The sequence below is a fragment of the Lissotriton vulgaris genome, chromosome 12, assembly GCF_964263255.1.
Source record: "Lissotriton vulgaris chromosome 12, aLisVul1.2, whole genome shotgun sequence".
In the NCBI taxonomy this organism is placed as follows: Eukaryota; Metazoa; Chordata; class Amphibia; order Caudata; family Salamandridae; genus Lissotriton; species Lissotriton vulgaris.
Window position 1 is genome coordinate 501,197,759 of NC_141700.1, and position 25,061 is coordinate 501,222,819.

General features: G+C 46.2%; 1 protein-coding gene across 1 annotated transcript in view; it reads right to left on the bottom strand.

Annotated features, from left to right (window-relative positions):
* The window catches only part of EDC4 (enhancer of mRNA decapping 4), an 841,744-nt gene that overhangs the window by 130,942 nt on the left and 685,741 nt on the right, over positions 1–25,061 (bottom strand). The window contains exons 25-26 of the mRNA XM_086945254.1: positions 21,854–22,019; positions 20,921–21,107 (exon numbers count right to left, since the gene is read on the bottom strand). Of these exons, the coding sequence (XP_086801380.1) occupies positions 20,921–21,107; positions 21,854–22,019 (353 nt within the window). The remainder of the gene's footprint in view (positions 1–20,920; positions 21,108–21,853; positions 22,020–25,061) is intronic.

A 25,061-nucleotide genomic window follows, 5' to 3' on the forward strand; every position in this document is an offset into this window, starting at 1 on the left:
CGGCGAGGACCCGACATGAGTGCCTTCCACATCTATGGGACCAGACGGTGCACCAGGGAGAGGGGGTGACCCAAAGTAAGAGTGGAGTGCTTTAGAATAAGCCTCCATTTGGGCTTGTGTCGCTCCGGCACCCGGAAAGGTGGGGTACGGAGGAGACGACCGCCGGATGCCTGTTCCCGGCAGGGAGCGAGAAGAACAAGCATCAGTGTCACGGGTATGGGAGAAAGACCTCCTGAACTTACGTTTGTTTGTGTTTACCCGCCTCCGAACTGCATCTGCGGGAACGACCTCAGGAAATCTCCAGAGGGAGTGCGGCGACGCGAAGGTGCAGGACCGGACAGCTATGCGGCCAGCAATTTTATATGATGCTCCTGTAAGGACTTTGGTTTCATCCGCTGACAATCGTCGCACTCTTTATAGTCGTGATGCACACCGAGGCACCACATACAGATGGCGTGAGGGTCCGTTTCCGACATCTGACGTGCACAGGTCTCACACGCTTTAAAACCCGAAGGCATTGCACACTGTTCCGGGACGCTCAAGACGTCGAGAAGACTCAAACAAGCATTTGCAATGCAATCGGTCTAGCCTTTGGGACTTTATAAGTCTTTAGCCATGCAATACATTATCGCACATTACTGCAACGTAGCCTTGCTCACATATTAGGAAATGTAAATTCTGGTAAATGTTCGGAAATTAGAGCCATATTATCAAGGAACAGCGATAACAACGCCGCTTTAGCGGCAGGAAACTGCCGCTAAAGCGGCTTGATAATATGCCCCTGTGAATTCCCATAGAAGCCCAGGTTCACACCAGAACATGGCATTCTATGGGAATTCACAAGGCCATAATATCAAGCCCTTTATCACCGCTTTAATGGCAGTTTACTGCCGCTAAAGCAGCGATTATTTCAACGCTGTTCTTAATAATATGCCCCTTCATTTTTTCTGAATGTTTACAGCTGTACTGTTAGAGAAATACTGATTTAAAAATTTTATATTAAGTACATGCGCCTACACAGTTTCATTTAAACATTAGCATTAAAAGATATGCCAATGCATAAAAAAATAGATTGGTAAGAAAATAAAGTTGGGTATATGTTGGTGTACTGCAGTACAGGAGCAAGTACCTGCCCATGGCCCTTTCACCTGAAAAGAAAAACCACTAGTAACAATGTACCCTTTAAATCTTTCCATCCAGTTACCATGATAGTATTTATGTGGCTTAAGGATTTACAGAGGTGTGATGATTCAATGGCACTGCCAGCTGCTCGAGTTGACCAGTCAGGTAGTTTTAGTCCTAATTAACCGTTATTTTGTCCTGCGAGCAGCAAAGGGTGGTTTGTATATTTGGCGTTCAGTACCAGCCGAGGGCGAGCAACAGGGCAGACCTTCACAGAAAAGACCGGTTGGACAACCTAAGCACACAGTACTTTGTAGCAAGACTGACTTCAAGAGTGGACAGTAAGTGATGATTAGTCCCCGGTCACTGTTTCAGTTCGGTACCAGGCTCAGAATGGGATTGATAATGGGGCCAGGAAACAAAGTAAAAGTGCCCCGCATTTGTGAATTTGATAAAAAAGTGACAGGTTTGCAAATTAGGGCAACTTTCAACTACAGAGAAAACACATAGAGCACTTCCCATTCTGCTTGCCATCCGCACACTTGATTAGCTACAATAACTTATAGTGGTACAGGGGGCTCCACCTGAAGGGCGAAGGCATCCGTCAAAAACACAGCACAGGGGTGAGCAGTCAGGAGGCAGCACAGGGAAGGGGCTAGTGAGTGCTACCAGCCGGGTAGGGACGATCTTGGACTGGTACTTGCTAGCAGTAAAAAAACGTAACCATGGAGATTGAGGCAAAACGAACGAACACAGGGAGCTTTCACTGTTATTGTAACATGCATTTGTGATCCCTGGACGGGGGTCTATTGCATATAGCCGCTGACATTAGAACACTTACTGTTTCCATTTACTACAAACGTCTTGATAATGGCAGTGCATACTCACAGTTTTCTTTTACCGTAGCTTTCACCACTGGTTTTGTGATTGTGACAGCATCGCCTGTCAATTTTCAATCCACCTCCCTCTCTGCAAATCTTGCGTTTCGAAAGAAAATTCTGTTTGTGTGACGTATTCACCAACACTACGTCTTCAACAAAGTAAAATAGGTCAAAGTAGGCGGGCTTTTTTTGAGTCAGGCACTACTCATTTTAGGTATAAAAGAACGAATGTGAGTTCCTTTAGTTATTTCTCTGAGTTACTTACAAGATGTAGGTGTCACATGTCCTTTATACTTCACTGTGGTGTTTTAGAAGGATTACCATTTATGAACTGCAGGTAACAAAAGGATCTCTGTGTAAAAAGCAGTAACCCACTTTACTACCTACATAAAATACAAATCTGTCATCTGTGTGTAAGATGATGTACTTTGCAGGAGACACATTTACCTTCTCTACTACTTTGATTCAAACCTGGGACTTTACAAAACACAGATCTCTCCAGCAAGTGCATTAACCACCAGAGTTATCTCACCAGTATTACTATTCCCCGAGATTGACTGGGCACCTTCAAGGCAGATGCCTTAACCCAATTTAATATTTTAAAATGTAGACTTTGCAACCAATTAAGCATAACAGATCTACTACCATGCTTCTCCTTGTTGCCAATTTCTTCGTGGCAGTGTTAAAAAAAATGCATTAGTTTAGGCCCAGATTTTGTGTTGGGATTGTGCCACTTTTTTGACACAACCTCAAATCTAGTTTGTTAAATCTCATAATGAGTTTGGTGAATCTTATAATGTGCTTAAAATGTACTCATGATGTGAGGTCTTAATATCTGATGTCACTTCTTGTTATTTCACTTCCTGTGATGTCACATGTGAGATCACACGTTCTGACATCATGTGCTGTGATGGCAAGCTTCATGATATCACCTGCATACTGCCTAGCCTGGTTGTTCCCCCCTTCTTTTTTTTATGACTTGTGCTCAGGGGGGCATCTGTTTTTGAAAAGGGGAGATCGAGTTCGGAAATTGAATTGTGTGACCTGAGATGTAAAACCTCGGAAAATGTCAAAGCAATGAAAATGAGCACGTTGTCACTGGACTGCCAAAAGTCACTCACAGCAGCGTGTCTGCCCGCGCAGAGTCTGTGAAAGTGGGATGTCAGTGGGCAAGAAGAGTCTTCTAAACAGTGACTATTTCTTTTGCTATTCCTGAAACCACACCCTCTCTACCCACACCTCACCTATTAAGTACAGTTTAAGGATGATGTTTGTTTCCTGCCATACACACACACACACACACACACACACACACACACACACACACACACACACACACACCGTGTCTTGTCACAGCCGAGGAATTTGAACAATGACAGTCCACAAAGAAACGTTTCTGTAAGCTAAGAGTGCGTGCAGTTTCACAAGGCACAATGATAGGTTAAGTAAAAAATACACATGCATTGATAAAGCGGGCATGCTTTATCTGAGGAGGAAACAGTCCACCTCTCCACAGAGCACAGCTCAGTTGCGTGGCCACCAAATGATGTCCGGGAAACGATGAGGTGGCAAGGGGAATTTGCCCATGATCACAGTCCGCCGAGTGAGTCAGCCGGGACTGAACGAATGGCTGGGTCAATTGCTGAAGTGCAGCTACTGTCAGACGCACACCTACTCCTCCAATATATACCTGAGTGTATGCAGATTGGACGCCACTTTGCCCTCCGAGCTCTGCAGAAGGGACTGACATTTGCTCGAAACCATCTGTGCTAATGTTCAAAACAGTTGACTGGCGCCATCGATTTAATAGAAGGGATGCACCTTGTAGTTGGTATATTTTTCAATAATAAAATTATATAATGGCGTATTTGTGTCATTTGACGCCACCGGGAGAACTGAGATACCCACCCGAAATTTGTTTGGGGGTCTGTATTTTTTGTGTGGATGTAGCGCTATTTCCCCAAAAGCTAATGGTTGGCACATCTCGACGACTCAAAGACATGTAAATGTTCTGCCTTGGGGAGTTAACAGGTCGATGCTTGCCGTCAGTTGAAATTGGAGGCTCTACACATTTGGAGAATGGGTAAAGAGACGGCAGCATAAAATTACATCGTGAGTAGATATTAATGCTTACTCCACTTGGCGCCGTTTCCAATCCCACGCCCCAGTTTCCAGACTTGTCAGGAAGGTGACAGGACACAAGACTAGAAGTATGGACGTGCTCTTGTAGCAAATCTGCTGCTTCCTTGTACAGGTGAAGCAGCAAATATGCCTGTCCAACCAATATCTTCTATTTCTTGGTGCTCACCTACTTGCCACTGATGCTGCCACTCAAAACGGTTGGAGGAGACCGCAACGCCGCACCAGCTCTCACGCTGGTCCCACCTCCTGGACTACAGTTCCAAGCATCCCGTGGTCGGAGCACGCATCCTTCGTCACAGGGGAGCGCCAGGAGGCGCTTCTTAAGGGCTCTAAGACTCCCGCAGCGCGGGAGGCCCGGGCACTGAAAAGGGCGAGCCCGTCCGCGCCCGTCAGAGGCCAGGCTGGGCCACCCCCCTGAGAGGTACTTCTTAAGTAAGGTGAGTGGCAAACTGGTGATTGAATATGGGGAGACGCACAGCTGCATCAGGTTCCCGGCCCACTACCACCATAGACAGTATGCTTGAAAGAGCAGTTAGCATCGTCTCAACAGAGATTGAACAAACGGAGAGGAGATTATTCTTGGGATTACCTGTACCCCAACCTACTCTGCTGGAAGGAGAAGAGTGGGGGAACTTTTGTGACCCTCCCTTGATACCTAATGTAATAGTCAGCACTGTCAGTCACCCACATATACAGCCAGACGGTCCCGAGTTGGCGATCACTAATGAGACCAAGGAGGACTCCACGGATTGCCAATCTCCGACTCACGTCAAAGACATTGCCCAAGATGCAGTGGTGGCTGGTGACATTTGAAAGTGGTGAGGCGTAGCGTACCTTCCTCAGATCAGGAGGAAGTACATCTGGTTTCTTTGTCCAGGGTACATCCCCCTTCCCTCCCCCTGGTGTGAGGGGGCAGTATCTCTAAAGCAATAACAGTGATTTTCACTTACTATTCTTGCGACTTGGCAAGTTGCCAGAAAGCAGATGGGCTGAACGGTCGGTACAGTTCCGATCAGAACTGTACAACTAGCGCTGCGATGCCATATTAATGGGCAACTGTGCGATATATAAACGGCAAACACAAAATGCAGCATCTCCGAATGAATGTTATTGTACATCAGCCCGAGACTTGTCTCTGCTGGGCGCTCCACATTTTGGCTAAATGGGGAACCGAGGTACAGCCGAGGGTGTGTCACAGATCACACAATTTGTGAAATAGTAGCTAGGCATCAAAATGCTGCTGTGCTCATTCCTCCCAGCACTGAGGCAGTCTTCGACGGAAGATCCAGGATTGGCTGTGGAGCAGCGTAACTCCCTGCCCCATTCAGAGACCGGGGGCTGCGGCATGAGGCAACCCTCGGTCTCCCAAGGGGGAGGCTACTGCGCATGTTCGGGCTGTTCAGAAAAATGACCAGCCCGAAAGCAAACCTGCACGCCAGCGCCAGTAGCACTGCTGAGCAGCATGAGCACGCACGCTCACAACAACCCGTTATCTGGTGCGGCCGGTGAAGTTTCTGATGGCGGTGCGCATTGGTTGGTGGGGCAACGCCCGAACGCCCCAATGGCCGCACCGCCGCTGCCAAGATGCAGTTCTAGACCCCAAAGTAACAGGGGCTAAAAGGAAAAGAACTGCGGCGAAACCTATTAGCACCAAGAGAAAACAGCAACCTTGCTCTAAACCACAATCCACAGCCTTGAGCTCTTGGATACAAGGCACAGCTGCTGTGTCTGCGGGGCCCATCATCACTACAACTGATATCACTGTTGATCTGACCGTATCAGAGGCCACAGTTCATTCTATCCATACCCAAACCGAGCACACAATAGCTCCAACTACTCGCGCTAGGCCTGGTGACATTTCAATTGATATTGTAGTGGACTCGGTCTATGAACATATGAAGAACTTGGTTGAAAAACATTTTAATGCTCTTCTGAAACGTTTAGACCTGCTTGAGAATCTGATAAAGAAACCTGCTACATATAGAGGTACACCTAATGTTACAGGCAAAATTGGGGGGGCCCAGCACACAAAGCCACCGAGAACAGTTAACCCAAACATGCCTCAGCAGATTGTCGATTCCACGCCTCCTCCCTCTAATATTGCCTGCGTAATGTGTGGCAATCATAAAATTAGCTCACTTCCCAAATCAGCCTCTAGTGAGATCGCTTCAACACGTATAGTGCCTAGTAATAATAGTAATAGCAATAGTCTGCCAAGTAACTTTGTGTCAGCCAACCCCACAACCCCAGACCTTATACCACCAAATATCCCAAACATTTCATGTGTCACTCCCACCTCAGACAATTATGACACAAAGCCATCCACAGATGTTCTTAATTTACCACCTGAAGCATGTCCTTATGTTTTAGTCTTAGCAGGTGTCCCTCCCCTAAAGAAAGATCAAACTGAGTCCTGGAAGCAACTTCGGAATAAGAGTGCAGATTGGCTAGCCAAACAAAGGCCTAAGGATGGCAAATGTCAGTGAGATACTAATGGTGCGCAGGGTGGGCTGGGTTGGACCCTCTCAAAAGAATATTAAAGAGGATTGCATTGTTGTCAACTTTAGACGCCCACCACTTGTAAAACGGTTATTGTCAGCACAGGTATTTAATAATAATTTTCCAACCCTCATTTGGTCATTGCCCTTGGGCTTTTTCTATAAACCATCCCCAGATTCACATATCTTTGCCATCCCTACACATACCCTGCATAACTGGTTCTCTATCTTGTCCAGCCTAGACTGACTATCGACCTGCTCATCGCCTGTTGCACCTGTGACTAATAGACTTTCAACAGACCCTCTTGTTGTAGTTGGGCCTGAACTGTCCAATTTAAACTTAGATGTGCTTAGTTGAAATGTTGCAGGTCTAGCCTCCAAGCTACATTCTACGGAGTGGGTTGATTTAGTCCAAACATTTGGCATTTTAATGTTTCAAGAAACATGGTGTACAAAGGAATTCTTTTTAGAAGGTTTTGTGTGTAATAATAGCATTGTATCTAGTACTAAAGCAGGCCGTCCATCCGGCGGTCTTTCGACTTGGATAAATATCTTAGCAGGGGGGAGTATAAAACCTCTTGCGACAAATAATGATAACTTTCAAGCAATGATCTATACACGAGGGGGCCTCGATTTGTTTTATTCATTTTTATAATAATGATTTCACAACAATACCAAATATGAATGTTATTAATTTGTTCGAGTTTATCGTTAACTTACAAAATCAGAATGTATATGATAAACTGGTTGGAATTTGTTTAGGCGGTGATTTTAATGCAAGACTTGCCAGTGATACTGGTTCAACTCGCATCTCTTTGGTTACGGAGCCCATGTGTAAAAGAGGGGTGGAATTAGCGGACTATTTATCCATCTGTAATCTAATTAATGTAATGGTAAGAGCTGACGTACATCAAAATCAGAATTGCTTAATACCTACCTACAGGGTTCTTGGCTGCTCTTCTATACTTGATTATGTTTTTATATCTGCTTCACTGGAGAACCTCTTAGTAAAGGCAGATGTTTTATGTACCACTCTGGGTGATCACAATCCAACCTCAACAACTATTAGATTTTCCCCTAAACCTAGCCCTGCGAAAGAACCTGGGACAAAAAACCTAGAGGCATCCACTGATAAACTAAGAGTAATTTGGAAGGGCATAGACAATAAAGCTTTATTTTCTAACATGATAAAATTGTACCCACTGCTTATTGAAACTTGTTTGTCATGCAGTGTTTTTGATGCAGAGATCATTGAGGCGTTTATTTATTTATTTATGGGTTTATACCGCGCTTGAATCGACTCCCGAAGGAGTATCTCCACGCCACACGCCAATGACAGATGGACCAAGACAAAAGGACAATCAAAAAGGAGGGTGCTAACACTGGAACAGGAAAGTTTTCAGCTTTTTCCTGAAAGTTAGATGGTCAGAGCACTGCCTAAGTGCGAAGGGGGGTTTGTTCCAAAGTACAGCAGTCTATGCGCCGGCATTAAAAACATGATCTCAAGACCAGCCTTTAACATCAGCAAGAAACCCAAATGGTTTGACGGCACCTGCTCGCGGGCGAATAGAGAACTGCGTGCAGCATTAGAGGCTTCATTCACCCAGGGACAAAATCCTTGTCAGATTGTTACAATCCTGTTACAAGAAAGCGACCAGGTTGCGAACAGATGAGATCTTAAAAGAACGTTGGGTTAATCTTGCCTGTGCTGCCACACTTAATGACGGAAATTGATTTTGGGCAGCAGTTAAAGCAATGAGATCTATGGGCCTAACTATTACTCCCATATGTTGTCATATAACGAGCGAATCATGGGAGGCGCATTTTGCTAGGATCTACACAGCACCGTCAATGACCTCGAATATCAGCACTAACCCTCCTGTCACTAAGGTATTCATATCAGTGACAGAAGTTGAGGATGCCATACATCAAAGCATAGGGAACAAAGCCCCAGGACCAGATGGGCTTTCCATCGATCTCATTAAACACAAACCGGATTTCTGGGCACCTCTTTTATGTAATGTTTTTAATAACTTGACTAATGCAGCCATTCCGAGCACTTGGTCCACCAGCATTATTGTGCCCAAAAAGGAGACCTATCTAATCCTAGTTGTTACCGACCAATCTCTCTGATAGATAATACCTTAAAAATCTTAGGTAGGGTCTTTTGCAATAAAATTAGGATCTGGGCCGAAAAGGACCACATTTTAAATCAGTGCCAGTTGGGCTTTAGAAGCAAACTGGGAACAATTGAACAGTGTTTGAACTTAAATCTTATTCTTGGCAAATATACAATAGCACAAAAGTCACCTATTTATTTGGGTTTTATGGGCCTCACATCAGCGTTTGACTTTGTCAACAGGTCACGCTTGTGGTCGTCCTTTTAAATTATGGGTTGGACAAGGCTTTGGTATATTTTTTGGCACATTTGCACAGGGATTTGAAGGCGCGGGTGAGGATTAGTAATAATGGTGAGGTCTCAGAGGACATTGTCATCGGAAGAGGGGTCAGACAGGGATGTGTACTTGCCCCGCTACTCTTTATTCTTTATATAAATGAATTACATAACACCTTGTCAAAACTGACCAATGACGTTCCAAAAATTAATGGTAACATACTCCCCACACTTTTATACGCAGATGATGCAGTCCTTATGGGCCGCACTCATAAAGCACTGTGCACTTTAGTTAAGGGGTTTTTGTCCTTCATGGCTGATCAGGAGCTCTGCACCAATTTTTAAGAAATCATATATAATGACTTGCGGTCCGAAAAAACATTGTATCAACTCAATAACCTCTGGCAGTGAATCCCTATTACGCACTCGCACTTTTCCTTATTTGGGCCTAGTTTTTTCCGAGACAGGATCCTGGCAAGCTCATGCTGCCCACAGTAGAAGTACATTTTCAAAAGCGATTAATTCTATCCAGAGCCTTCGGCAGCCAAAACTGGCACAGGTGGTTTAACCCTTAATGAAGATTTATAAATTGCAATGCATCCGACAGCCACATTTATGGAGGAAGTATGGGGATTTACAAACCGTAGCAGGATCCAAAGGGAAGAAAACAGATTTTGCAGAAAAATATTGAGGGCCCAAATCTCTTCCCACACTTATTTATGTCACAGGGAATTAAATTTGTGTTACATAGAAGATTTTATCAGGTCGCGCCCAGCTAAATTCTGGTTAAAAATATGGCAGAACACAGCAGCTATTCTAACAAGAGAGATTATTGTAGACTGCCTCAAATCCGATAAGGAAGGTTCTATAACCTGGCTCTCCACTGTCAGAAAAAGTCTAACCAGCGTGAACCTCGAGGAATATGCTACTTACCAGTATGCATCTGTTCTTGGCATGTAGGGCTGCTGACATTCATATCTGTGCATAGATCGCCGCCTAGTGTTGGGTCCGGATGATTGCATATTGTTGTCCTGGAAGAGTCTTTGAAGTATCACGAGATAGGTGGCTCCTCCCCCGGACTACAGTGCGCATGGGCATCCTCTCCATCCTCAGATTGTTTTTCGCCATTGTGGCAGAGATGGAGTATGATACAGTAAGTGATGTCCATGCTAGAGACAAATTTTGAGTGCTACAGCTGCGACAGGCACCGGGGAGGAGGGTGGGCGATATGAATGTCAGAAGCCCTACATGCCAAGAACAGATGCATACTGGTAAGTAGCATATTCTGTTCGAGGCATGTGGGCTGCTGAATTCATAATCTGTGCATAGAATGTATAGCAGTCTCCCCCTTAGCGGTGGCTACCTGTGCCAGCTGCAGCAGTCTGAAATAGAGTCTTTAGAACAGCCTGTCCTACAGCAGCTTGCTGTTTGGAGTGTACATCTGCACAGTAGTGTTTGGTAAATGTATGTATGGTTGTCCATGTGGCTGCTCTACATATGTCTTCTAGAGGAATGTTTCCAAGGAAAGCCATGGATGCCCCTAACTTTCGTGTTGAATACGCTCGTGGGGGAACTGGTAATGTGCGTTTAGCTTTCTGATAACAGATCTGTATGCATTTAACAATCCATCTGGCTATACCTGATTTGGAAATGGGTTTGCCTTTGTGCTGTGGTGAAAAGGCAACAAACAGTTGCTTAGTTTTCCTGAAAAGTTTTGTTTTGTCTAAATAGTACAGGAGAGCTCTCTTTACGTCTAGTGTATGTAGAGCTCTTTCTGCCACTGAATCTGGATTTGGGAAGAGCACTGGCAGTTCTATCGTTTGATTGATGTGAAACTGGGACACCACCTTTGGCATAAATTTAGGGTTTGTACGCAGCACTACCCTATTAGCGTGAATTTGGATGAATGGCTCCTGAATAGTTAGGGCTTGCAGCTCACTAACTCTTCGAAGTGATGTAATCGCCACTTAAAAAGCCACTTTCCACGTTAGGAACTGTATTTCGCACGAATGTAGTGGTTCAAAGGGTGGTCCCATCAGTCTGGTGAGAACCACGTTTAGGTTCCAGACAGGTGAAGGTGGGTGTCACGGAGGAATCACTCGTTTGAGTCCCTCCATGAAAGCCTTAATAGCAGGCACTCTGAAGAGTGAAAGATGTTGCCTGTTCTGAAGATAAGCTGCCACCGCAGCTTAATGTATACGTATGGAACTGTATGCTAGATTGCATCTGTGTAAATGTAACAGATAACATATGATGTTTTGAGTAGATGCATCTAGTGGATTTATGTCATTATTGGTACAATAAATGACAAATCGTTTCCACTTCGCCGCATAGCATGCTCTGGTGGTAGGTCTTCTGGCCTCCTTGATAATATTCATACAGTCAGGAGGCAAGTTTAGGTAACCACATTCTATGACTTCAGGAGCCAGATCGCAAGGTTCAACTGTTGCGGATCTGGGTGCTGAATGTCTCCATGGCTCTGCGTTAAAAGACTGGGTGTTAGCCGCAGCCTTTGATGAGGCACCACGGAAAGTTCTAGGAACGTGGTGTACCATGGTTGCCTCGCCCACGTTGGAGCAACTAGGATGAGTGTCATGGAGTGTTGTCGCAGTTTGCGCGCCACTAGTGGTATGGGCGGGGCTGAGGGAAAAGCGTACGCAAACCTGCCTGACCAGTTCATCCATATCGCATTGCCCTGAGACTGCGGATGTGGAAACCTGGCGGCGAAGCTTTGGCATTTTGCGTTTTCCCTGGTGGCTAACAGGTCTATCTCTGGGTGACCCCACTGCTGGAAGTACGGTTGTAGCACCGAGGGATGAATCTCACACTCGTGCATCTGGTGGCTGTGTCTGCTGAGCGGATCCGCCATCTGGTTGTCCCTGCCTGGGATGTGTTCCGCCATGAGGAATATGTTTCTCTGAATGGCCCACTTCCACATGCTTTACGCTAGATGTGACAACTGTGGAGAGTGTGTCCCTCCCTGCTTTTGTATGTAGTACATGGCAGTCATGTTGTCCGTCCGGATCAACACAACTTTGTTGCAGAAATGTACCTTGAACGCCTTCATTGCCATGAAGATTGCCATCAGTTCTAGCAGGTTGATGTGCATCTTCTTTTGCTGTGTCGTCCATAGTCCCTGTACTGTGTAATGTAGGACATTCGCTCCCCATCCCAGGAGAGATGCGTCCGTCTTAAGCACTATTTGTGGTACAGGCTCTTGGAACGGTCGTCCCTTGCAAAGGTTTTGTGGGTTCCACCAATGCAGAGAGTTGTATGCACGACCGGTCACCAACACTAGGTCTTTCAATTGTCCTTGAGCCTGATTCCACTGCCGTGCTAAGCACTCCTGAAGCGGACGCATGTGTAGTCTCGCGTGAGGGACTATGAAGATGCAGGAGGCCATCATGCCTATCAACTGCATAAACACCCGTGCTGGGAGCGAGTGTTGAGGTCTGAATTTTTGAATCAGTAATTGAATGCTGTTGATTCTTGCTGAGTTTGTCTGTGCCTTTGCTGCCAGAGTGTCTATCGTCGCTCCCAGGTACTGTTGTACGTGGGCGGGTTGAAGATGAGACTTTGGGTAGTTTAATGAGAATCCGAGGCTGTGTAGGTGGTGAATGGTGCGGGACATGTGGCTGGCACATTGCTGGGCTGACTTTGCTTGGATAAGCCAGTCGTCCAGATATGGGTAGACGTGAATATGCTGTCTCCGTAGGTGTGCAGCCACTGTTGCCAGGCACTTGGTAAACACCCTGGGGGCTGTTGTCACCCCGAAAGGCAGAACCTTGAACTGGTAGTGCTGATTCTGTATGGTAAACCTGAGATATTTCCTGTGTGCCGGATGTATCGGTATGTGGAAATAGGCGTCTTTTAGGTCTAGTGTTGCGAGGAAATCTCCCTGACTGAGTAATGGTAGAACCTGCTGTAATGTGAGCATGTGAAAATGTTCTGACAAGATGTAATGGTTTAGGGGCCTGAGGTCCAGTATTGGCCTGAGAGACCCGTCCTTTTTGGGAATTAAGAAGTACAGCGAGTATACCCCTGTACCGTGTTGTTCTATAGGTACGAGTTCTATGGCCCCTTTTTGCAGCATGCTGATGACCTCTTGCTGCAATAAGTGCATGTGCTCTGCGGACATAGGACGGTGTCTTGGGGGTATGTTGGGTGGAGTGGAGGTTAGCTCTAGACAATAGCCGTACTGGATAAGTTGTCTCACCCACCTGTCTGTGGTAATGCTTTCCCAGACTGACAGGAACTGCTGTAATCGTCCCCCGACCGGTGTTACATGGCCCGGGGGCAGTGACAAGACGTCACTGTTTAGTATTTGCGGAGGATCTGGTGTTGTTATTCCCTCGTCCTCTGCCTTTGCTGCTGTTATCACGGTATCCACCTCTGTTGTTTTTATTATAGGTGGTTTGCGTGCTCCCTTTATTGTGTGGAGTCTGCTGAGATGCCTGGCCTCGTGTAGCTCCTCTGTTACCGGAGCGACGAAAGGAGCCTCCTCTGAATTGTTGGGGCTGCAAGGCACCCATAGATTTGGCTGTTTCCGTGTCCTTTTTAATCTTTTCTAATATTGTGTCCACATCAGGACCAAATAAATAATCAGGGTTCACGGGTTGATATAATAAATGTGGTTTGAATCTCAGGTTTGAACCCAGAGATGCGTAACCATGCATGTCTCCTAAGCATGACACTTGTATTGATGGCCCTGGCTGCGGTGTCTGCTGCGTCTAACGCACACTTAATGGATGCGTTGGATAAGAGTTTTCCCTCTTGTATCAGTGTTTCTGCTCCCTCCTTGTAGACATCAGGCAAGTGTTGTAACAGTTGCTCTAGTGTGTCATAATGAGCCCTATCGTATCTGGCTAATAGGGCTTGTGTATTAGAAATCCTCCATATATTAGCTGCTTGAGCAGCCACCCTTTTTCCAGAAGTTTCTAATATCTTAGACTCCTTGTCTGGAGGAGGAGCATCACGAGTGGTTTGTGAGTTGGCACGCTTACGAGCATTTGATACCACCAAAGAGTCTAATGGCAGCTGTCCCTTAATATATGTAGGGTCCACAGGTGCTGGTCTGTATTTTCTTTCGATTCTGGGGTTGACAACCCTTGCTCTTGTGGTTTCCTTGAAAATGTCTCCTGCGTGTTTAAGGACACCCTTTAACATTGACAATGTCTTTACTGATTTCTCAGAAGTGGAGAAAGTGTCAAATAGGAAGTCCTCATCAATTGGGTCAGCATGCATTTCCACATCATGATTGTGTGCTGCCCTTTCTAATAATGCGTTAAACGCAGCTGTATCCTCTGTTGGTGAAGTCTTGACAGGATAAGAAGGAGTGTCAGGAATAGTTAATGACTCCCCCGGGTCAACAGGGTTTGCCCAGGCTTGAGTCTGGTCATCCTGATTCGTGTCCACAGGGTAACTAAATTCTTCATTGTAGTCATACTCCATATCCTCATTAGTGCGTGTGGGTGAGTATGCAGAAGTGTCCTGGCCATGGTACCTTACAGTCTCAAAAAGGACAGGTGATGTGGCAGAATACCTTTTCTTTTTGAGTGGAATTTTATATGTTTTTCCAGAGGATTTTCTGACCTGATCTTCCTCTGATAAATAGTAAGCCTGCTAGAGTCGGAGTCGATATGTAGCTTCGACTGCTCATCATAGGAGGGCTCTTGGTACATAATGTCCTTTTCTAGAGAATGAGTCCTTTTTCCCATGGACACCTTCTTGGACGGGTCAATCCCAGTTTTTGGATCGAACGCTTTAGGCAGTGCAGTCGGGGGCAGTCCGAATTTTATTGCTGGCAGACTGACCTTCTTCGGGGCCGGCGTAGTTACTGGTCCGACCGACTTTGTCTTTTCGCCAACATGTTTTTGGCCTTGCGTCGACTTGGGCGCCTGTTGCGTTGGCGCGCCCTCTTCTGCCTCGACTCGACGTGCTCCTTCAAGCCACTCTTGGATTTCGGCTCGAGGCCCTTGACGAGCTGTGGCCTGTCGACTCGTTGCTTCGGATCGAGAACCTTCCGAGGCTTGAGTCCCTTGTTTGTGTTGCTGTCCGTTGACGTCGACCTCGTTGGTTCGACGTGCTTGACTTTAGTCATGGACTTTAGCATACCGATCTTCGGTTCGACGCCCTTTTGTTTGTGACCCCGCAGGGTCGTCAATCTTCGGTTCGACACCCTTTTGTTTGTGACCCCTCTGGGTCGTCAACACTTTTCTTCTTTATGGAATCCGATGGATTCGAACCCTTCGATCGGAAGACTATCTCCAGCAGTTTCGGTTTCGATTTTGACTCCATGGCTTTCGGTTTCGATTTAAGCAGTGACTGGTAATGTTCAACCGATGGCTCGTGTGATATATTCTTAGCCGGGCGGAGATGTGGGGCTATAGAATGTTCGATATGATCTTGGCTAAGGCCTTCCGGCGATGCCTCGACCTGAGCCCTTGAAAGTCTTTCAGTGTCTGTTTCAGGCCCCTTACTCACAGTTGGGCCTGGTTCATCGCTCGAGTCGTCATCGACGGCTCAGATGGCTGATGCGTTGTCCCTTACCTCGACGACGTTTTCATCCTCGACGTTTTCTTCATAGTCTTCATAATAGTTGGAGTCATGCTCGGATCCGGGATCCGACTGCTGTTCTGGATCCTCTGTCTCGACAACCTCATCGTCTTCTTCACCGAAGATATTCACCGGGTCGGGCGGTGGCTTCGTCATTGTTTGCCTCGCCGCGCATCGAAGTCGAAGCGTCTTCTTCGATCTGAATTGAACATAAGCTAGACAGTTGGCCTCATTGTGCTCCGGAGATAAGCACTTGTTGCACACCGGGTGTACATCGATGTGTGGGTACTTAGAATTGCAAAGGGGGTATCGTTTGAACGGGCTCTGTTCCATTGTCGATCTGGCCATTTGTGTCGAAAAGGCCACGCGGCTCTCTTCGACGTCGTGCTAGAAAAGAACTGGAACAAAGTTCTCGGCACTGATCGACGACCCGAAGGCCTTTTGGCCCTTAGAAAAGTTTCCGAACTTGAGTAAGAAAAAGACATCCGAACCCAATGGCGGAAAAAAACAATCTTGATGCCCATGCGCACTGTAGTCCGGGGGAGGAGCCACCTATCTCGTGATACTTCGAAGACTCTTCCAGGACAACAATGTGCAATCATCCGGACCCAACACTAGGCGGCGATCTATGCACAGATATGAATTCAGCAGCCCACATGCCTTGAACACATATTTTCTTACATCCTTCAGCACTAGAGGGCATGAACAAAAGAGCACTCATGGGGGTATTGTATAACAATGAAAGACACGCCATTGAGCACCTCAAACCATCGGTTGCCAGGTACATGCCCCTCCTGGAGGCATTCGGCTCTCAACACCACATGCTACCTAAATACCTTTTGAAGGGCATTGGGCGATGGAAGAGGAGCCTACTTTTTCGCCTCAGGGATGGCACTATAAAATATTCACTTTGTTTCCCTTTCGGATTTAATAATAATCTTGAGCAGATGCCTTGCCCGTGTGGTACTGGCAGCAACCAAACGGTGGTACATTTCTTATTGTTTTGTAACTTCTATGGGAAATATACAAAATAATATTTGATCCCGTACTTCAAGGCATCAGCCATTATCGATCACAAAACAGCGTATCTCGAGATCTTACGACTCGGAAGTGATGACTTGATTTTCCGCGTAAGCTCGTTTCTACAAGCGGCAGTACGCTCGCATGCCTCCATAGGCAATTTTTAATGTAACAAGAGCACCTAATAATGCACAGGTGTACATAGTTATTATCATCATAGTTGAACATTAACTAAGGTGCCACTTTGCAGGCGTGCAAGTTTAAACAAAACCAATTACTTTTGCACCATGTTGCAAACACTGTTTACAACTAAACTGCACCTTATTTTAATACAATGCTGTTGCTAAATGCCTGCCCAAACCTTTTGTATATCTCCGCAGGCATGAAAGCTCAAACACAATTAATTTTATCCAAAATGCTGCTAATATTGTTTACAACTAACTGCACCTTACTCCAATATGATGTTGCTCCTAATGGCATGTCCAACCCCCATTTTCAACAACTTCTTGGGCATGGAAGCGCACCCATAATTAATAATATTTGCACTATGTTGCTATTGTTGTTTACATTCACTGCACTTTATTATAATATGATGTTGCTTTTATATGTCCGTCTGTTTTTTTAAATGTTATTTTATCGGTCTATTTATTTTCAAATTGCTAATATGGCACTGCTGTTGTATATTGTGCCTTTTCATACACTGTATACTGTTGCAATTTTTCTTATCAAATTTATGTGTTTTTATCTAGTCCTAAGAACAGCAGATTTAGTCAAGATTTTACATGTGAATCTAAATGAGATTTTTAAACAAGAGTTGTATTTTGTTTTGGTGGTGATTGAATTGTGCTTTTATGGATATCTGTATCCGAATATAGATTGAATTGAATATCAAATAACTGTCCAAAAAAAACGACAATTGAGACATGCAGACAAGTAACTACATCAAGATGCCACTCCTGATTTCGACTTGACTAAAATGACTAGCAAGATGGCTCAGCGAGTTAAACATTTGCCTCTGACATCTAATGTTATTGGCAATTCTATAGTTCGAAAAGTTTTGAGAACAACAGAGACTGCCCAGGTTGTTTAAGTGGGAGCCAATGAATGTGATGACGGTAACACCTGGCAATTACAGCAAATAGAAAGGACAGATGTGCTGTTGAAAACAGAAAGTATTATTTGTACTACAAATTAAAATAGCGCACAGAGAATTTCAGAATTCAAATACGCAACTTAGACAACTAAGTGTTTAAAAGTGAAACTTGCCACGATCCCCCGTTTCCTTCTGTTGCTGTAAATAATAAAAATAATACACTTTCTCTATCTCGCCTCCTTAAAAACCCATCTTCCCCCAGACACACAGCCCTTCCAATATATGACGCCTTAATTAATCCATGTTTAGTTGTACACGTTTTATACTGACCCCGCCCACCTTCACTGACGCCTAACTTTTGCCCCAAGTTGGAGCTTTAGGGTTTAATTAAGCAGCCACTACTTCACAGAACCTCACTCAGAGGTGCGGCAGGCTTCGCTGGGTAGGAAAGGTGTCACGCTCTCTCTCACACCTGTACACAATCTCTAGCGGAATCACTCCTTCAAAATTACTTCATCTTGTGAAAACTGTTCGCTGCTCTATGTTAGTGTTACTGCCTGCTCCCTTGGGTAAATGTGCCCTCCCCTTCCCTCTTATGACAGATCAAGGCACACGAGCCCGGGAGCAGAGACTCTGTTCGCGTGACGTATTCTCCAACACTACGTCTTCAGCAAAGTAAAATAGGTCCAAGTAGGCGGGCATTTTGGAGTCAGGCACTACTAATTTAGGCATAAAAAGAATGAATGTGAGTTTCTTTAGTATGACGCGCACAACGCATCTAACACCTCGCACTTTTAGCAAACTGAAAACAGCGCTGTGCGCCCGTTAGTAGATTGCAGAAAAACAGAAGCTGCAGGGGTGGTAGGACTTGTGGGGGCGTGGGAGGTATGGGCAGAAACTGAAACATTTCAAATGTGGCAAAATTGCGCGCTTACATCGAAGTAAAAGAAACTAGCTTGAGATCTTAGTCCTCCTTTTGTGTCAATGTTCAATCAATTCTGTTTGTGCCAACTGTACGTGGTGTCACGTGTTGAACGGGAGTGCAGGTGGGTGTGATTAAGGCATGAACAAAGGGGGGCGGAGAGAAGGTACGTACAGCGTGAGGGGTGGCACAAAATGTAGTGCTCAGGAAACACGCAGTAAAGGGGTCAACAGCCATGGAAGGAGACATGGCCGTCCTAAGGAGGGGCTAGCAGCCTCTAAACCAATGAGAAGGCAGCATTTACAGAGGACAAAGCCACAATCCAATGAAATAGTGGGTGGGGGAGTGGGCGGGGCTTTCCTCACATAGTGTATACTGCATGCCTCGCAAAGCGAGCAGCGCATGCGCTGCACCGCTAGGCGACACCTAAAACAGGTCAAGGAACCACTGGTTTTCCAGGATCCGCGTTGGGACACGGAAAAGGAGAGAACTGACATCAACGTGCCAGGAGGGGCATGTATGGCTCCGCTGACATCACATCCGTGGACGATGTCAGGGTGGAGCCATGAGGCGCTGCCCCTGGTGCGCAGAGGTGCTGCTGCGGAAAGTTTTCCGGCTCCAGTCTGACGCCCGGGGATATTGTAAGTTAAGGAATCTGCGGCCAAACTTCTCTATCAGATTGATGAATTAGAGAGGAGCTTCTCTTCCTGCACTAAATCTTGAGCTTGCTTTGTGCTCATCTGGAAGATATTGGAGCAGTTGCTCCCTTTTGTACTAGTATGCCCTATCACACTTGGCTAGTAGGGCTTGGGTGTTAGCAATACGCCAATGATTTGCTGCTTGGTTGGCTACTCTTTTACCAGAGGCGTCTCACAGTTTTGACTGTCTGGAGGGGGAGTGTCCCCTGTAGTCTGTGATTTGGCCTGTTTACATGCATTAGAAACAACCAAAGAGTCTAGTGGTAGCTACGGTTTCACAAAAGCTGGATCTGAGGGAGCAGGCTTTTAACTTTTGTCTATTCTGGGTGTGAGAATACGAGCATGCATGGGGTCTTTAAAAATATCATTGGCATGTTTCATCATACCTTAGAACATGTGTAGAGTGCGGCTAGCCCTTTGTGTGTTACTGAGTGTTTCAAATAAGAAATTTTCCTCCAGAGATTCCTTGTGTAACTGTAGTCCATGATGTCCTGCTGCTCTAGCTAGTAATTCTAGTTGTCCCACATTGTAGTACCACAATTTATCAGTGTTTCCAAAATTCAAGGCTATAGGCAGAGTAAAGTCCATTTAGGTAACTGGTGATGCGTGGAAAAATACCCTGACCATCAAGCTTTCCGTTTTTCTGTGACTTCAATGGGGAAGTGAGGACACGTGCATGGGCTTTACTGTACCTATATCCCTGAATTTTGGAAACACTGAAAGATTATGGTACTACAACCTGTAGCAATTGTGAAAGAGTTTAAATAAGCCTATCTGCTGAAGAAAAATCTTGTTGCTTCTCGATTGGCTAATACAATTTTAGGCCCTGATGAAGCCTTCTTTAAAGTGAAACGCGCACTCTTGAGGTTGACGTACCCTAATATACAGTAAACAACCTCACCCTGCACCCTTTTAATGATACCAGCCGAGGGCTTAATACAATTTTTTATTTTTACACCTACGAGCCAGGTATCTTTTAATCACCACACACACCAACACATAGTTCACTTTCAGTGCTCCTGCGTAGTCGTAGCACGCCGCATCCCGTAGAGGGATGCGAAGACCCCAATGATGAAGCATGACACCAAGGGGCCTGTTGGTGTGTGAGGGGTATTTAAAACAACACTGTGTGCTCCCCACCATTGTAGGGATCACTACCACTACCAGAGTGGATTCCATTTTGTTTATGTAAATTGCCAGGGGAGACCGAATCCACTTTCCCTCTCCCTCCCTCCTTTTGTTGTATTCGTGTTCAGGGATCTGACACAAAGCAGTGATTCAATGTTTAAGAAAAACAATTAATATTTCTTCAAGGAGGAAGATAAGTGCTACAGGCCCTCTAAACATGCTCTGATACCCTCGTGGGTCATGTTCGCACTACATAACATTCTAAATAAATAAATGTAAAATGCACACTGTACAATCCTATACATTTACTATATGGTTACAAGTGTATGTCATAGCATATAGGAAAGAGGAAGTATGACAATTTACAAGAGCGAGGTATGGAGCTCATTAAAAAGACTGTGGGAAGTACTAAGGAGCAGAAATCACCCCCGACCACTCCCACAGGAACACAAGGAGGTGCACTCACTTCCCCACGGCGACATGCAACTGGTGCTGCACCTCGGACCTCACGCTCGCGGTGACGCTGGCCGTCAGCTGCTCGGTGGTGCTCTGGAACGTGCTAATGCTGTGCTGCAGTTGGCTCAGCAGCGGGTCCCGCGCCTCCTGCTCGCGCGCCTTCTTGCTCTTCAGCTGGGCCTCGAGCTGCAGGATATCTGCGAAAAACAAAAGGGCGTCGGGAATCACGTCTGGAAAGCGCAAACCCACCACATGCTTCAAACTGCTTACAAATCCTATCTCCCCGCGAGGCTGGGCCAATGAACTTGAACTGACGCAAGCCAGGCTTCGAGTCTCAATAACAGTGCGGTGAGAGCGCCTCAGACCCCGTCCCGTGGTGCCAGTTAGCAGCCATTACATTCTGTGTGGCAGGAGGGGGCACATTAGCTGTGAAACTATGTGGGGTGTTTTTTTTGTCTTATGGGTATGATCCCAGAAAGGGGCTCTTACGGGAGGGCGCACGAGGAAGGGATATGTAAATTATAAATGGGGTGAGGTGGCACCTATACTTTACTATGAATGTCCGTTGTTCTGTTTAGGGTATTCCTTATACATTTCATTCCGTTTCCCATGCTGACTGAGCTCTAGGGCTGCATTGTGAGTTGGTCCACGTTTTCTGAACAAGGCGCAGATACTATTTAATGACACCAAAATAAAGAGAACCTCGGGTGGAAACATCTCTTTGTGCATCATTTTGAAACTCGTTTATGTGCTTATGTCTGGTAGAGGCAGTCGATCTATTTCTTTATGTATTGGTTTTCTCTAACTGTGTTAGTGGGATCTGTCGTGGTTCGGCGGTAGTGCTGTACTTTCAAGGAGGCCAGGGTTGGAAGTGTTAAGTTCTATTGAACCGCGTGCCGGATGTCTCATAGGGTACAGGTCAGGCTTGCACAGAGGGACTCACACTCCTGCGTGCCTTGCTTGAAGCTGGCATTGATCTGTTGGAACATGGACTGGCAGCCCTTCTCGAAGGCGGGCAGCACGATGCTCTGGAAGGCCTCCCTGTATGCTGCCTGGATCGGGCCCTGCAGGGCGTCTGCCGCGGCTCTGCCGATGGTGTCCGTGATGTTCTAAAACAGGAAAACACAGACATGTTCTAATGTAATAACATGCAATGCTAGATCTCTTGTTTTATTGTAATTTATTACACTTTGAAAGTGAATCTTACTCCAAAGTATACAAATGTATACCTACAAACATAAAAATAATACAGATATATTCAAAGGGCACATCACAATGGTTACACCATCAGAAACTTATAGAAAGTCATACCAGAAAAGAGCAATACACAAATAGTAGTTGAATATAAATAAGTACCTTCCATTTTTACAACAATGTATGCAAGAATCTTTTCTCACTGGTTCTACTATTTTAAAGCTGAAAGTAAGAGAATACCACACACCACAAGTCTGACCAAACTTTAACTAAAGAAAAGCACAAGCTACTTACCTTCGATAACGATGAATAAATTACTTACCTTCGGTAACGATATACCTGTAAGAAACATTAGTTAGTGATAGATTGCTTACCTTACATTAACCCCCACGTGTCAGACCGGATCCAGAAAGCTTTAGTCAGCAGTACCCCTGCCCATCGATAGGCGTCTTCGTACGTCTCCGCGTAGGTCACTGTAGTCGCGGAGATGGCGTCGCTGGAGCTACTTAGATGCGGCCACGAGCGCTGACATCAGTTCTGTACACTACTTTCCACGCCAGGAACATAGAGCCATGCAAAATACTGGTGCCCTGACCTTAACCCTAGAAATCAGTTTGCAGAACGGGGAGGATGGGTGGGCCAGTAAGGAATCCATCACTAACTAATGTTTCTTACAGATATATTGTTACAGAAGTGAAGTAACTTGTTCATCTGAAAGAAACACGTTAGTGATAGATTCCTTACCTTAGAATAGATACCCCAGCAATACCAACCCCGGTGGTGTGTCTGCGAACAAAGATCACACCAGAAAGTTACCATAAAGTCACGGAGAACAGAACGGCCAAAGAAGCCGTCTCTCCAGACAGATGTCTTGCAGGAGTCCCAATGCAGTAGTAGCTGCTGTTGCCCTGGTAGAATGGGAACGCAACCCTGTAGGAGGGTCCTTTTTAGCCAGATAATAACAGGCCTTGATACACCAGACGACCCAGCAGGAGATAGTCCTCTTGTGTACAGCCCGGCCTTTCTTGGCGACCACGTAGCCAACAAAGAGCTGGTCATCCACCCAGAACTTTTGTGTGCGATTCAGATAAAAGGAGAGCGCACATTTTGGGTCCAGGCGGGGGAGCCTCTCTTCCTCTCTGGAAGGGTGCGGAGGCGGAAAGAAAGTGGGCAAGGTGATAGTTTGCCCGATGTGGAAGGCAGTGACAACCTTTGGCAAGAAGGAAGGACGAGTGCAAAGCACAACCTTGTCCGGATGGACCGACAGAAACGGAGGCTTACAGCAAAGAGCATGGAGCTCACTCACGTGCCTAGCGGAGGTGATGGCAACCAAGAAAGCAGTTTTCAAAGTTAATAAACGAAGAGGACAGTTGAGAAGCGGCTCAAAGGGAGCGCACATCAAATAGGTAAAAAACAGATTAAAGTCCCACGATAGCATTACAAACGGAATAGGAGGAAAAAGGTGAGTAATGCCTTTGAGAAATCTATTTACAACAGGGGACTTTAAAAGAGAGGGCTGATCAGGGAGCCTGAGAAAGGCCGAAATTGCAGAATGATAGCCCTTAATAGTGCCCAGAGCAGAGCTCTGCTGGGCCAGAGAAAGAAGGAACAAAAGGACTTCTGAAAGAGCGGCAGAAAGGTGATCCAAAGCTTTTGCTGTGCACCATGCCACAAATTTGTTCTACCTGCAGGTATATACCTATTTAGTGGAGGGACGCCTGGCTGCCAGAATGATATCACAGACTTCAGGAGGCAAGTCAAAAGGAATCAACTGTCCCCGCTCAATCTCCACGCATGTAGGTGGAGGCTGGACAGGTTCGGGTGGAGGACCATCCACTGCTGCTGCGACAGAAGATACTCCCGAAGAGGAAGTTGGATCGGGGGATCCATGCTCATACTGAGTAGTTCAGGATACCAAACTCTTCGAGCCCAGTCCGGAGCCACAAAAATGACTTGAGCCCGGTCGCGCCTGATCTTCTTCAGCACTCAGGGTAGAAGTGGTATAGGCGGAAAAGCGTACAATAGACCGCAGCTCCAATCGTGACGAAAAGCGTTGTCGAGCGAGTACCCCCTTGGAAATTGCAGAAGTGATGACATTTCGTGCACTCTTCGGTGGCAAATAGATCAAACCAAGGCTCTCCCCACTGTTGAAAGAGACCTTGTGCCACCTCCGAGTGAAGACGCCATTCGTGATCCATCATGCACCTGCGGCTGAGTTAGTCAACCCTGGTGTTCAAAGAACTTGCCAGGTGTTGAACCGTCAAGGAAATGCCTCGACGTTCCAGCCATGTCCAAAGGCGCAGAGCCTCCTGACATAGGGTCCATGACCCCACCCGCCTTGTTTGTTGCAATACCACATGGCGGTGGTGTTGTCTGAACACCTGCACGACTGTCCCTTTGACAGAGGGAAGGAATGCTATCAGTGCAAGTCGGATCGCCCGAAGCTCCAGAAGGTTGATATGGAGCCCGGGGACTAGAGGCCTCAGATCCCCGCCTCTCCCATGTGGCCACTTCATCCCAGGAGGGACGCATCCGTCACCACTGTGTGCTCTGGTTGGGGAAGGGAGAGGGATTTGCCATTGACCCAATCGCGATTCGTGAGCCACCGCTATAATTGTCATGCAGTGCCCTCCGAGATCTGTACGTGATCGGACAGGTTGCCCTGATGCTGCGCCCATTGGAACTTCAGGTCCCCCTGCAGAGCCCGCATATGCCATCTGGCATGATCCACCAGCAGGATGCAGGAGGCCATCAGGCCCAGTTGCCGAAGGGTCATCCTAACGTGCTTGGGTGCCCCTTCCTTGGCCACGAAAGGAGCGAAAAGCAGAAACGGAAGGAGTGCTTGTGACCGAAAGGTCAAAGGACTTGGCCGTAGCCCAACACACTATCTGCTTTGTTGCCAAAAAGGCGAATGCCATCAACGGGCATGTCCATCAAGGTGTTTTGGACATCCCCCT